This window comes from Perognathus longimembris, chromosome 10 (assembly GCF_023159225.1).
Source record: "Perognathus longimembris pacificus isolate PPM17 chromosome 10, ASM2315922v1, whole genome shotgun sequence".
Classification (NCBI taxonomy): domain Eukaryota; kingdom Metazoa; phylum Chordata; class Mammalia; order Rodentia; family Heteromyidae; genus Perognathus; species Perognathus longimembris.
This window is the reverse complement of record NC_063170.1, coordinates 53,209,538-53,224,924: the sequence shown is the minus strand read 5'-3', so window position 1 is coordinate 53,224,924 and position 15,387 is coordinate 53,209,538. Positions and strand designations below refer to the sequence as shown.

At 41.4% G+C, this 15,387-nt stretch overlaps 1 protein-coding gene across 1 annotated transcript in view; it reads left to right on the top strand.

The window, feature by feature from the left end:
* The window catches only part of LOC125357944 (cadherin-related family member 3-like), a 52,854-nt gene that overhangs the window by 16,354 nt on the left and 21,113 nt on the right, over window positions 1-15,387 (top strand). The window contains exons 5-9 of the mRNA XM_048354780.1: window positions 7,207-7,301; window positions 9,125-9,232; window positions 10,678-10,874; window positions 12,410-12,587; window positions 14,503-14,665. Coding sequence (XP_048210737.1) covers window positions 7,207-7,301; window positions 9,125-9,232; window positions 10,678-10,874; window positions 12,410-12,587; window positions 14,503-14,665 — 741 coding nt within the window. The remainder of the gene's footprint in view (window positions 1-7,206; window positions 7,302-9,124; window positions 9,233-10,677; window positions 10,875-12,409; window positions 12,588-14,502; window positions 14,666-15,387) is intronic.

Here is a 15,387-nt window from a genome sequence, read left to right as displayed (position 1 = left end):
AATAAGTAATTCTGCTTTCTTGCACGCCTCAGCCACACAGTGATTTCACTTTCTTCAACAAAGGAACTTGTAGAGAGAGCAGTGGGCAGATCTCTGTGACAATTTTGTAAATATCTCTGCATAGAGCAGCCAGCTCTCAGCCCCACTCACTCTCAGCCAGAAGACTGCCATGGGTGTTTCTTGCAGGTTGAAAGAACAAGAAGTACCTGAAATTTAAAATGTCCAGGGGTGGGGAAGGTAACCCTTAACCACTAAAGGAATATGATGTCCCATCTCTTTATTCCTAGTAGGAAACATTCCTGAGCTCCCCTGCTGCCTTCCATCAGGGATTTTGAGTTCACACGTTTGCTTGCCCTTTTCTTTCCATGCTTTGTCCACCAGATCAGAAGTGCTTACTACATCACTAAATTGTGCAACATGAAAATATGTCAGATTATGCTTCTAATACCCAGGTTTAGAACTAAAGCCATTGAGTCAGACACCCAACGTAAATACAAGATACGAGTACGGGATCTCTAACTCCAGCTAGCTACTGAGACAAGTAAATAGAAGCTTTAAGTTAGAGGAAGGAGAGCTCTGACAGTCCAGTAAAGGTATAAAAGGAAAACTATTCCTATTGCTCATAAAGTGAAGACAAGAGAGTGGTTTGAGAGGGTAGTAAAAGAATGTGTGAATCCTGAAATCTTCAAGGGTAAACTAAGACTCATGGTGCTACAGAAAATGTTCAAGGTAAATTGCTGCTACTTTTCACATAGGCCCAGGGAAAAATGCAAGGCCACACTAACACAATGAAGGTTTAGTCTTCAATTATGTCTGATTCTTACTTTTATTTAAAAATAGTTTTAAGCCAGGCGTTGGTGGCTCACACTTATAATCCTAGCTTCTCAGGAGGCAAATATCTGAGGATCGCCATTCAAAGCCAGCCTGGGCAGAAAAGTCTCCAATAGACTATGCAGATAAAGCAACTGCTATGGCTCAAGTGGTAGAGCACTAGCCTTGAGCACAGAGAGGCTCAGGGACAGTGTCCAGGCTATATTCAAGGCCCAGGAATGGAAAAAAAAAAGCAACAGTACAGAGGCTTGGACTTCGTGACTCTTGCTTTCATGTGACATTTTGTACAGGCTGGACCTCTACCATTGGAGCCACAGCTCCACTTCTGGCTTTTTTGTGGCTAAGTGGAGGTAAAAGTCTCACAAATTTCTTTTGGCCTGGGCTGGCTTTGAAGTGCTCAGTCTCCTGAGCAGCTAGGATTATATGTGTGAGCCACTGGTGCTTGGTTTATATCTGCTTTTTAATTTGAAACTAATTTCATAAACCTGTTTCTCTCCAATAAAACATTTTATAGATAATCAGTGACCAGGCAATAATTTTGCTTTTTGAATAGTTCAGAATACTATTAAAAACACCATTAAAAATACTTAGCCCACATCATATATTCTGTTAATTTCCCTTAAGGAAATAGTTGCCTGGATCAAATTAGACACAGTAAATATGTGAACAAAATAGAACCTCTAAAGTTACACAGAGCCTAGATTAAATTCGGGCTTTGCCACAGTCCAGTTTTAAGATTCTGGGTAAATCTCATGACCTTTCTGGATCTCTGTTTCTTTACGATAGCACTACTACTAGGATCTACCTTAGGGTTGTCATGGAGGTTAAATCAGGTAGTGTAAGTAAAGTGTTTGGAATAATACTTGGCAGAAGATATCCTATAAATGTTAGCTAAGACTACTATTATTGCTACTATTTGACACTCCTGGGTCCTGAACTCAGGGCCTCACACTGGCTAGATCAAGTGCTCAGCCACTTGAACCATACCTCCAGGCCTTTTGGCTTTCATTATCTTTTGAATAGGGCCTTGGTGTTTGCCCAGGATAGCCTGGACTGTGATATACCTATTTATACTTTGGCATAGCTGGCACCTAACATTGATCTTGCTCATTCCAGCCTCTGGAGTAGGTAGGATTCCAGGCATGAGCCACTATGTCTTGCTTAATGTTAACATTATTTTGTAATAATAAACAGTATTGGTTTTATTCCTTTCCTTTTGACTATTTTTTTTCCTTGTTCACCTTTTTCTTGTGAACCATCAGGTATTAAAGTCCCAGGGCTCCATTTCATATATTTCCTTTATTCTCTTTCCTCCATTCTCGTTTCCCCTCTCTTACTTTTCTTCCTGGATAAAAAGTGACATGGAATTGCTCTACAACTCAGTCTTCACCCAACTAGACTCTTCAGTACCCACCCAAAACTTAAAAAAAATAAGTTTAGTTACAGTGTTTTAAAACTAAAAAGACAATCTGAGTCCTACTGGCTCATGCCTTAATCCCTGCTACTCAAGAGGCTGAGATCTGAGGATTGTTCAAAGCCAGCCCAGGCAGGAAGTCTTGAGATTCAAGTAACCACCAAAAAGCTAGACATGGAGCTGTGACTCAAGTACTAGAGTGCTAGCCTCAAGCACAAAAGCTAAGGGATAGCACCCAAACCCTAGGTTCAAGCTCCAGTACCAGCACAATTAAATGCATTAATTAGCTAATTTATTCTTTTAAAAAGACATGCTTTTGGCTGGGAATATGGCCTAGTGGCAAGAGTGCTTGCCTTGTTTACATGAAGCCCTGGGTTCGATTCCTTGGCACCACATATACAGAAAACGGCCAGAATTGGCGCTGTGGCTCAAGTGGCAGAGTGCTACCCTTGAACAAAAAGAAGCCAGGGACAGTGCTCAGGCCCTGAGTTCAAGGCCCAGGACTGGCAAAAAAAAAAAAAAAGAAAAAGAAAGAAAGAAAGAAAGAAAGAAAGAAAGAAAGAAAGAAAGAAAGAAAGAAAGAAAGAAAGAAAGAAAGAAAAAAAAAAAAAAGACATGCTTTTCAGCTGGAAAGAATCTTCAAGGAGAACATCAATAGTATGGAATGGATTTGCTGCCTGAATCCCTGGGTCTGAGTTTCACCCTGCCTACTTGCTAATAACATGTTTTCCAGTAGCTTTTCTGACCTTTGGCCTCCTTTTCCTCTGTCAGGTACACTAAGACAAGAACCAATCCCACAGCATCATCTGAAGGGTTGTGGGAGCTCACTGGGCAAAAAAATCTGAGCACACAAACAGAATAATTGGCAGCCAACACCCTTGTCCTTTCACGGAGGCCTGCTGTGGTTCCTAGAGCTCTGCTCTCTCGAAGCTTCGAGCTTGGGAGGTGCTAATGCTCCTTCTGTGTTTGGCTTGAAGTTGGGTTCTGACATTTCCAATTCTCCAGCTACTCTTGAGAGCAAATAATCACAAGCAAGCCTTCTCAGAGCTGGGAATAAAGTGGATGGTGAGACTAAATCCATCCAGAATGTCACTTTCTCTGCAATCTGCCCTCACACCCGGGAACCTGGGAGTAGGCTGCTGTAGTTATGATTGTGGTTGAAACAGTTCTTCACTGAAGTTGGTGGTGACATTGCTGACAAAATGGGGACAAGGGCAGGTGCCACAGCACTGAATCTAACTTACTTGAATCTAACTTACAGAGAGTTACCATCTCATTCCTCAATGTCTGTCCTGTCCAGGGAATCCTTCATGGAGGTGGCTGTTCTAGCCATGGCCCTGGCTGCCTAGCAACCGCCATTTCAAAACCGCTCCTGAATATCACAAAGAGTAATTCATAGCAGTGCTATCATTTTCTAAAAGGTAGTACTTCACATTATGAAAAAAATCAAACCACAAAATACAGCTCTCTAATATACACAGGATTCTTGAATAATTGCTGACAACTATGTAACGCTAGCATTGAATTTGGAACTGCAAATTTTGAGTGGCTGCAAATACAAATGTGGGTGTCTTTTTCAAACAATCAGATCTATTTGTATGTAGCCAGGCCTTGTGCTTGTGTGCACTCTAGGATAATTTAACTACCAATCATCATCCATCCTTCCCCTGTGGAATGGGTGTCATTATTCTCCTGCCCAAGAATATGATGCATTCACAATGTTCTACAGATAGATATAATAGAAATCAATTCCACCTTGCTTGTACGGGTAAAAAGAATGGGAAAGTATGAATTAAAATTAATCAGAACAGGATGATTCATCAGAAAATCAATACACTTAAAGGTCACTAATTTCTTCAAATGATTTTTAGGTTGCTTTTCAGTCCTTCTGTGTTTAATAATCTTCTCTGTTAAATTATCTCTGGGTATACACAATTATTAAGTCTGTCGCACTCAGCATAATTAGCTCCTGATATTAATCAGCTCCTGGATTTGTTATCGTGGCCTTTTGTAATCATTTGATCTCATCTGCCCTGGAAAAACCCTTGACTTCATCTGCCTTTTTTGGTAAGAACTTTGCCTTAGGAATCCTGTGTGTGGAGAACAGAAAAGCAACATCTAAGATTCCCCCCCCTCCCGCCCCGATCTAAAATAGGTGGGGTGGGCACTTGGATATTCTAAGCCTCACTGTTCTTATTTGTGAAATGGGACAGTGACAGTATCTGTGAAATAGAACTGGAAAACTAAAAGACAACATATATGGAGCACTTACCAGAATACCTAAAAGGCAGTATAGAATAAAAGTCAATAAGACATTAAGATTCCATCTCACCCCAGTAAGAATGTCCTATATCAAGAAAACTAACAATAAGAAATGTTGGAGGGGATGTGGCCAAAAGGGAACCCTACTTCATTGTTGGTGGGAATGTAAACTGGTTCAGCCACTCTGGAAAGCGGTATGGAGATTCCTCAGGAGGCTAAACATAGAGCTCCCTTATGACCCAGCAGCCCCACTTTTGGGCATCTACCCAAAAGACCACAAACAAAAACACACTAAAGGGCTCGGGATATGGCCTAGTGGCAAGAGTGCCTGCCTCATATGCATGAGGCCCTGGGTTCGATTCCCCAGCACCACATATACAGAAAATGGCCAGAAGTGGTGCTGTGGCTCAAGTGGCAGAGTGCTAGCCTTGAGCAAAAAGAAGCCAGGGACAGTGCTCAGGCCCTGAGTCCAAGCCCCAGGACTGGCCAAAAAACAAACAAACAAACACTAAAACCACAAGCACAACAATGTTCATCGCAGCACAATTTGTCATAGTTAAAATATGAAACCAACCCAGATGCCTCTCAGTAGATCAGGAAAATGTGGTACATACACACAATGGAATTTTATGCCTGTATCAGAAAGAATGACATTGCCCCATTCTTAAGGAAAAAATTATACTAAGTGAAGTGAGCCAGACCCAAAGAAACATGGACTCTATGGTCTCCCTCATAGGGAATAATTAGCACAGGTTTAGGCTAGTCACAGCAGAGGATCACAAGAGCCCAATAGCTATGCCCTTATGAATGCATACGATGATGCTAAGTGAAATGAACTGCATGTTATGGAAACGACTGTTATATTACTGTTGTAATTACTTTCAACATGCCATGTGAAACCGTAGCTTCTATTGTTGATGATCCTCTCGTATCCCCTTCCTGAAGTTGTACCTGCACCATCACTGTATCTTATCTGAGTACATTGGAAACTGTGTATACTGGTATACTGGTATACTGGTGGTACTAGGAGAGTGAAAGGGAATACCAAAATCGAGAGACACAGGATAAAAAGACAAACGACTACAAAACCAATACTTGCAAAACTGTTTGGTGTAAACCAGCTGAACAACTCATGGGGGGCGAGGGGAAGGGGGAGGGGGGAATGAGGGAGAAGGTAACAAACAGTACAAAAAATGTATCCAATGCCTAATGTATGAAACTGTAACCTCTCTGTACATCACTTTGACAATTAAAAAAAAAGAAAGCAACTTGCACCAGGCATGGTGGCTCATTCCTATAATCCCTGCTAATCAAAAGCCACAGATTGGAGAGTATTAGGATTCCAGCTAACTCATGCAGGAAGCTAGTGAAACTCCCATCGTAACTAATAATTATTAGCTGGGTGTGGTATGATGTGACTGTCATCCTAGCTACACAAGAGACATAGTAAAAAGGAAGGGAGTCCAAGGCCAATCTAGGTTAAAATAAAATGCAAAACTTCATTTGAAAAGTAATGTAAGTGAAAAGGTCTGGAAATGTGATTCAAGTGATAGAGCAATTGCCTAACACATAGGAGGTTCTGAGTTCAAATTCTAGTAATACTATCTCTCTCTCTCTTACTCTTTATTTCTGTCTATCTATCTATCTATCTATGAATGAAAATAAAGAAAAAGAAAATAGAAAAGAAAGAAAATACCTTGTTAAAATTTTGTTGGTACCTATGCATAGAAAATCAGATGGCCAGTAGCTCATTTATTATTTCCATTGTTGAGTTGCTTGATCACATTCTCCCTATCCCCAAAGAGTCCGTCCTCACCATCAGCAAACCAATTATGCCCCAAGTTGTCTTTCAACAGCCAATAAATTCCTCAGAATGTAGCTCCTTCTCCTTTACTTTTAGCTCTAGGTGGGGTTTAGTGAGAAATTATTAGGTAATAACTGAATATAAGAGATTAGAACAATTTATTCTTTTTTTTCTTTTGTGCTCGTCCTGGGGCTTCAACTTAGGGTCTGGGTATTGTTTCTGATCTTTTTTGCTCAAGGCCAGCACTCTACCACTTGAGACACAGCTCCACTTCCAGCATTTTGGGAGGTTAATTGGAGATAAGTTATTGGAGATAAGATAATAAGATAAAATTGCCTGGGCTGGCTTTGATTGCGTGATTCTCAGATCTCAGTCTCTTGAATAGTTACGATTACAGGCATGAGCCACTGGCAGGAGTATTTATTCTTTGTTTTTTTTTTTTTTTTTGGCCAGTCCTGGGCCTTGGACTCAGGGCCTGAGCACTGTCCCTGGCTTCTTTTTGCTCAAGGCTAGCACTCTGCCACTTGAGCCACAGTGCCACTTCTGGCTGTTTTCTGTATATGTGGTGCTGGGGAATCGAACCCAGGGCCTCATGTATACGAGGCAAGCTCTCTCGCCACTAGGCCATATCCCCAACCCCGGGAGTATTTATTCTTAATGTTTAAGAGCAGGTTATGTAGCTTGAATCAAGATAGCTTAACCATTATTGTTATCATTATCATAATCATCACTGTCATCATCATTATCATCACCTAACATGGGTTGGGGGTGGCAAGTGAGCAGCCCTGAGCACCCAAAGATTTCAGGTGTGGTTCTTCGAGATGTGAAAAATCTTGCAGGGAAGGGGGTCATGTCTCTGTCATATTTTTCTTTCTCTTTACTGTCCAATAAACAGTTCTTCATTTCCCCGGAGGGCTCTGGCTTCACAATAGACAGCACCGGAACGATCTCCACAGCCACAGTGTTTGATTTTGAGAGTGAAACGAGAAGGTAAATCTAGCATGGGGAATGCAAGTCTCTTCTTTATTGCCTCCCAGTCAGCTTTGGCTTGTGCTCCCCAAGTGAGGAGGCCTCCAAATGATTGCCTTGACATAAAATCGGAAGATACCTGCAGTTGTACCCTTGCTGGTTTGGGGACTGGCCTCGGCTATTCAGGAGCCACTGTGTCACCTGCCTTCAACCACAGTGCAGCAGTGAAATGTTCAGCACTGGGGTTTGTTTGCAGCCTGCTAGGAAGCAGGCAGGGCCTTTTCTCTGTGTAACTCAGAGCTCATTTGTTATGCAAACAAACCTTAAGGATGTTTTTCTCTGTGCTTCCTCCAAGTCTGCCAAGGGGATAGCTGGTAGTTCAAGTTACTAATTCTTCATTTTATAATGATTTTTATGACCACCATTTTTGGTTATATGTTTTGCATCAAAGTGCTTCGCAGGAAAAGAAATGGACTTTTCAGACATTCCAAGCGAATTGAGCCTGCATCCCATCCTTGTCGCAAAAGTTGAGAGGGGAGTAGGTCCTAGGAGGTAGCATCCTAAGGGCTGGGTATGGTGGTGTATGCCTGTAATTCCAGCCACTTGGGAAGTGGTCCAAGGCCAGCCCAAAAGAGGAGACCCTACCTGGTAAACAAAGTAAAAAAGTCTGGAACATGGCTTAAGTGTTAAAGCACACTTGCCCAGTAAACCTAAGGCCCTGATTTCAATTCCCACTACCACCACCACAAACAACAAAACTAACAGTAAAAGGGCATCCTCAGTACTAAAGCCCCACGGGAAGTAGAAGCCGGGGGCAGGGAGTAGGAGCCTTCATATCATGAATGCATCTTCCAGTGAAGAAAACGAATGTGTTGCTGGGAGCCAGTGGCTCATGCCTGTAATCCTAGCTATTCAGGAGGCTGATATCTGAGGATCATGGCTGGAAACCAGCCTGGGCAGGAAAGCCCATGAGACTCTTATCTCCAATGAACCACCAGAACACTGGAGGTGGTGCTCTGGCTCAAAGAGGCAGAGCACTAGTCTTGAGCAAAAATTGCTTAAGAATAGCACCCACAACCTGAGTTCAAGTCCCACAACTGACAAAAAAAAGTCTTATAAATATCAACTTGTTGGAAAAATTATAAAGAAGAAAATTGAGTCATCATGTATGCATGTATGTGTGTAGGGAAGGAAACATTTATTTTGATACCAATGTTTAGTTTGTTGAAGTTAAAGTATAATAACTTTTTCTCCCTCAAGGGGTGAGCATCTCTTTCAATGAACACAGGACTGAGGAGTTTCCGGGATTGAATATGGGATTTGCAGAGTTAGGATACTTAGACAGGAAGGAGGGCTCCCAGTTTATGGAAGCTTTTATTTTTCTCATCTCTCCATTCTTTAAACACATGAACATCTCTACTAAAATCAAAATGTGTTAACCATTTAACTGTCTTAAGTTATTTTGCAGTGTTTTTAATACCTCATTTGAACTTATCAGTGCCCAATATTAAAACACAAAGTTTTTTGAAGGGGTAGGAACCCACTACAAGCTCTGCTCCACTATGCAAAATGAATTCCCAGAGCGTTTTTTTTTTCTTGGTGCCATTTATGAGGATTAATAGATACTTTGCTAAGTTCTTGCTTGTTCTTTCATCAATTTAACTAATTTGTTTCTTAACAAAGCGTAAGCCATTTCCAACTGCTAAAATAACTGAGTTGACTGACATTTGAACCAGACAAATCAAGTGCTGTAATCTGTGAGTTAAATCTCATACTGTCCATTTCTTTGGAAGCCTTTTAGTTACATAAAATCTGAGCTGTTTTTCTTGTGGCTGTGCCTTTAGCTTTTCATTGGTCATTAAAGTGGTCGATCCCGGAGGATTGTCTACTTCTGGAAATCTAAAGATTTTCCTCATCAATGTCAATAATAAAGACCCTACTCTTACTTGCAGGTAAGGCAATAAAGCATTTCATAATTTGACTTTAAAATGTCTTTTTTTATGCTGAGAAGGAAAACAAGCAAAAGGTAAAAAACATTTAAGATGTAAGAGTCATAAGGGAAGTTTGTTGTTTATGGATGTGTACGTGTGCGCGCATATGAGTGTGTGTGTGTGTGTCTGTATGTATGTATGTGTGTGCAGGGGTACTGGGGCTTGAACTCTAAGCCTAGGCACTCACTGTCCCTGAGGGCTTTGCTCAAAGTTGGTGTTCTACACTTCTATTTTTGGCTTTTTGATGGTTAAAGAGTCTCATGGAATTTCCTATCTAGATTGGCTTTGAAGTGCAATCTTTAGTTCTCAGCCTCTTGAGGAGCTAGGATCACAGATGTGTACTACTGGCACCTAGCTAAAACAGTCTTCCTTAAAAAAAAAAAAAAAAGGGCTGGGAATATGGCCTAGTGGTAGAGTGCTTGCCTCGCATACCTGAAGCCCTGGGTTCGATTCCCAAGCACCACATATATAGAAAAGGCCAGAAGTGGCATTGTGGCTCAAGTGGTAGAGTGCTAGCCTTGAGCGGGAAGAAGCCAGGGACAGTGCTCACGCCCTGAGTCCAAGGCCCAGGACTGGCCAAAACACACACACACACACACACACACACACACACACACACACACACACAGAGAAGAAAATAGGTCAGGCACTAGTGGTGTACCCCTATAATTGTAACTACTCAAGAAGCTGAGATGTGAGGATTGGGGTTTGAAGTCAGTCAAGGTAAACAAATCTTCAAGACTCCATCTGTAATCAACCAGCAAAAAGCCAGAAGTGGAGATATGGATCAAGTGGTAGAACACCAGCTATGAGCAGAAAAAGCCAACCAAGAGCACAAGTCACTGAGTTCAGGCCTCAATACCAGCACAAAGAAAAAAAACTAAAATAGTTTTAAATGATAAAATGTATTGAAATTGCAATCAAACAAGGTACAATCAATGCAATGTGTTCTTCATGTCTGAGTTGCTGGCTTATCTTTCATTATTATTATCACCAGGGAGATTATATTCTAAAGTACATAAAGGATCAGCAATTCTATGAGACTGACTCATGTTAAAACATGTGATCAAGTATACAACCTCTGAAGCAAAACAGGCTTGGGTTATCTTCTTTCAGCCACCTTATACTTACCTGAAAGTCTTAAATTCTCAGTTTCCACATCTGTAAAATGGGGACAAAATGGTTCCTACTTCGGAAGGCTGAGGAAGGAACAAGATAACACATGAAAAGCCCTTGAGGTTTTGTTGGAACTGTAGATAAGTGACCAATACATGGGCTATCTGCTAATACCCTAAGCATGATTTCTATTTTAATCTTACTGTCCCCAAGTCTCTATTCCTTCATAAAGAATAGGAAAGGCACCAAACAAATAATAATACTCTAACAATCTTTTGTTTTAAAATTAGTTTTTTTGGTATTGAAAATGGCGTCTTGAGTGTTACTTCTCTTAACTCCACTCTGCACAATAAAGTCAATGTCACACTGGAAGAAGAAATTCCAATTGGGAAAACAGTTGGAAAATGCCAGGCTTCTGATGAAGATCACCTGGGAGATGTGAGCTTTGAACTAGACCCATGGAATGCATACTTTGCAGTTGATAAAGGTATGTTGAAGGTTGTCCCTACAAATCTGCTTTGTAGAGGTATCTGCAGATCCACACACTGACTTGTTTTTATTTCCAGAAACCCAACAAGAAGATTCTTCCTCTATGTCTGCAGAATAACTCCACCCAAGACCTATTTTTTGTTCCCTCTTGAGCTACCTTGTGACTCTTTGTGGCTGTGCTCAGGTGGCCATCTTAGCTTCCCAACTTTCCACCGTGCCCAACTTTCTAGCATGTCTTCTCCAACCCAAGTTAACTCTTCTTCTTGCTTCATGTCCTGAATGAACAGGGCTCTTCTCACAGCAGGTTGGGATTGTTGGAGAAATTCTATCTCTCTGGAGAAAAATGGGATAGAAACTTTACTTTCCTGATTTTTTCCTCCAGGGATGGAACAATTTTGACTGTGTGTCCCGTGCCAGCTCCAAGAGTTCCCCAGGCTCTAGGGGCCAATCACAGGGACTCGCTTGCTGGCACACATTTTCTAAGGAGTTTCTTTTTCCTGTCTCTCTACCCCCATGCCCCAGTGTCCTGGATCACTTCCCAAATAAACTACTTGTACTCAAATCCTGGGTTCTCAGGCTTTGCTTCTGGAAGAGTCTCAGCTAGACAGCCATTCCCTCTTAATGTAACAACTCCAGTCTCTTACCGTGGCTTCTGCTTTTACTCTTAATGTCTCCACAGAGCAGCTAGAACTATTTTTCTTTTTGGAAGTGGAGGGGGGGAGGGTGGTACTAAGTCAGGGTGAACTCAGTCAGGGCTAAACATTTGCTAGATGAGAGCTTGGTCACTTGGTCACTTGAGTCACACCCTCTGTCCCTTTGCTTGTAGTTTAAGATAATCCCCACTAATTTTATTTTGGTAGGTCTCAGACTTCCATTCTTCCACCTCTGTTTCCTGAGTAGTTGAGATTACAGGTGTACTTCACTATGCCTGGTTTTGAGATACGGCTCAGGGTTACACCTGATACATTGTTTAATGCCCAGTAGAGAGGTGCTTAGTAGCTATCATGATGAACAATACATATTTACAGTATGTTTTGTTACAGAAAGTTCTACTGATGGTTCTCTATTTTCTGATGTGACTTACTCAAAATTCTATGATTAAGAATTTAGGCTTATCGGAGCCAAGCCCCGAATAGTTCACGCCTGTAATCCTATCTACACAGGAGGCTGAGATCAGAGGATCACAGTTTGAAGACAGCCTGGACATGAAAGTTCATGAGACTCTTGGCTCCAATTAACCACCAAAAAGCTGCATGGGGAATTCAAGTAGTAGAGTGTTTGATCTGAGCAAAGAAGCCCATGGACAGTGCCTTAGGCTATGAGCTCAAGGGCCAGGACACACACACACACACACACACACACACACACACACACACGTATTTAGGTGCATACATAATTGAATACCATTCAGTACTTTGAATCATCTTCTTAAGTCAAATGAATCAGGCATAATTCGCATGGGGTCTGTTCTGCAGCTATGTGTGTAATAAAACAATTTTGATAATGACACCCTGGGCCACTATTTCATTACAGAGCGTGGGACTGTGGTGACCGCCACCCGTCTGGATGTGGAGACAGTTGGGTTTGCAAGCATTCAGACCTTCTCCATTAAGGCTTGTGATCATGACCAGAGGTGTGCAGCTATTCCAGTGACTGCCTCCATTAATGGCATTAATGACAACTCACCTGTCTGTGACCAATATCTGATTAGGTGAGCCAAGACAGATGGGCAGGGACAAGAATTCAGTGTTCCGAGAGAGGGAGGTCTTGCCACATTTATTTAGCCCAACTAGACACAAGGTTTGTCAGCTGATTGAATCTTGGTTAAAGTGTAGAAATTTGTTTAATACAGGTTAGCCTCTTTAATTATGGTTCTTAACTACTGTACAGCCTGTTGGATCATTTCATGACTGAACGCTGGGTTTTCAAGATCTGACAGCAGTACAAGCCTGAGATTTTGAGTTATAACGCTGGCTTGTGTGGAAATCTGGTTCTATTACTTAACAGTTGTGGGTCATTTACTAAGCTCTTTGACCTTCATTGTTTCCTCTATAAAATAGTACAACAATGTTACTTATTCTAGAGGGTGGTTATGAAGAACAATTGGGGCACTCTATGTGATATTCTGAGCATAGCCTACATACTGTTTATTATAGTTCCATCGCTGATTACCTGAAATCCCATATGTAGCTTTCAGGATAAAGATGCTGTTACTTATTTTAAGAAGGTAATAGGATGTGTGCATCAAACATGCAACTTTCTTAATGGGGGATGTGTAAGCAACCCATATTCAAATCTGTGTCAATTACTTACTGTAAGTATATCAAATAAAAATTTGACGGTTCAGGCAAAGTGTTGGTTTAAAATTTTCCAGGGTGGACTTTGGTACCAAATATATGCTAAGACGATCCTCTTTTTTTGCACAAATGAGATGACAGACATGTGCTATCATACTGGCTTATTGCTTGAGTTCGGGGTTTTCATTAACTTTTTTGTTCTGACTGGCCTCAAATCATGATATTCCTGGTCTCCACCACCAGAATCGCTGGAATTACAGGTGTTAGACACCATGTTCAGCTCTTTCACTTCGTATTCCCTCTCTGGTCAATTTATATATACACATCTGTCCTCATGTTTTGTAAGTCTAATTACTGATTATGTATTGGAAAGTAAAAAAATAGCCTTGCCAATTGTCCCCAGTGTGGTCTTGTTGGTTCCCATGACTTCTTTTCAAATGAGATGATAATGTACATACTTCATGACATTGTTGAAAGGATCAAATATAATCTGTGCTTGGAATTTGTTTAGTTACGGGAACTATCATAGGCTTAGTAAATGTTTACTTTCCTCTTTTCCTCCTCTTCTTTTTTCTTTCTACTCTTTTCCCTTAATCCCCCAGTAGGACTGTAGCTATTTAACCTAACACCAAACACATTCTGCACTCGGTTATAGTTTCTGGAGGTAATGGGATAAATATGTTATGATTATTTGCTCTAAGGAGGTTACGTCTTGTCAAGGTGATAAGATGAATACACAGAAAGCAATAGTAAAACACGCACACACTCACACACAATGGCAATTAAATACTGCTGCTTTGCTTTAGTTGTTAAGAGCAGATCACATGGGATTGGGAAGTTTCCTGAAGGATGAACCTAGGCTAGTTTTTGAAGATTTCAGAGTGAACATACACAGGGCAGTTAAGATTCCTATGAAGAGATGAGTGGACATATGGAAGTGAAAACAAGCCCAGTGTGATTATAGAATGGTATGAATTTATCCCCCTTAATCACACCTTCCAGATGGCCCAGTTTGCAAGGACCCCAGAGAACCCTTCAATTCCCACCAGAGTCTTCTCCACTGAGGTGTGGCCTTGGTTGAACTTCCCATGCCGGCCGAGTGCCCAGCAGAGTACAGAGAGGAGCACTCCCAGAAAAGGAAGTTGATCTCCCCAAATCTCCTGAGAAATGGTTTCCCTGAGGATGCTCCTGAGTAGATCTGTCTGTCCCAGTAGAACTAGGCCATCCATACATAGGTGTAATACACACAAGTGGAGGTGTATGGGAAAAACATTACACTGACAAAGAATGTCTAACTCCATTGATTTTACTTCTTCAACAATGAAACAGGTACAGAGGCAAGGAGGTGATTACAAAGGATACAGTAGTTGCTACACTCTTGTGTCATGACCTTGACAAGCCTCCGAGCCTCATCCATTATGCACCGAGCTCTGGCCCAGTTGGTTCTGGACAACTCTTCGATCTAGTGCCAAAGTCTGAACATGTCATCCGGGTGAGTGACCTTGGTTTCTGTCACTCTAGGTTGCTTTCCCAGGGAGATGGAGTCACTTCTTGGCCACCGTTGGAATGAGGCTAGTAGAGTGCAAAAGAGGAGCTGCTGACACAGCAGAAGAGAATTCTAGGTTCCACTAATGCCTCAGGCATATGGGCAAGTCCTTCATAATCTTGTTGCCTGCCATCATTTTCTCCTTTTCATAATGAGCACAAAATAATTTGCTTCCTATTTATCTAGGGAAATCAGAAGTTGAAAATCAAGTTGATTTCCTTGGAGATAACTTTGAGAAGCTGCCTGTGGGACAATGATTAGCCCCTGGCCTTGGGTGTAGTTGGCAACTCTTCCTCCATATTCCCTCTTGATGTTCTAAACACTCCATACCTATTTCTTTCCCAGCATGTAATTCTGCCTTATAAGAAATCTCTTCTTCTGACTCATATTCTCCATAGGCCTTTATTTCAAAGTGTGATTCCCTGATAGCTTGGCATTAATTATTTCTAACCCAAATATTATCAAGTGCCACTCTTCTTCCTTTGCTTTTTTAGCCAGAAAACATGGCTGAGAAGGAGCTAATCATGACCTTTTTCTTCCTCTAGCCCTAATTTTCTTGACAAAGGCCCCAAGCTACAAACCCAGTTTGTGCATATGTTGTTGTGGATTTTGCACGCTTAGGCATCAAGCCAAGAGCTTCCCTGGGTTGATGTTCATTTTGTTATGCA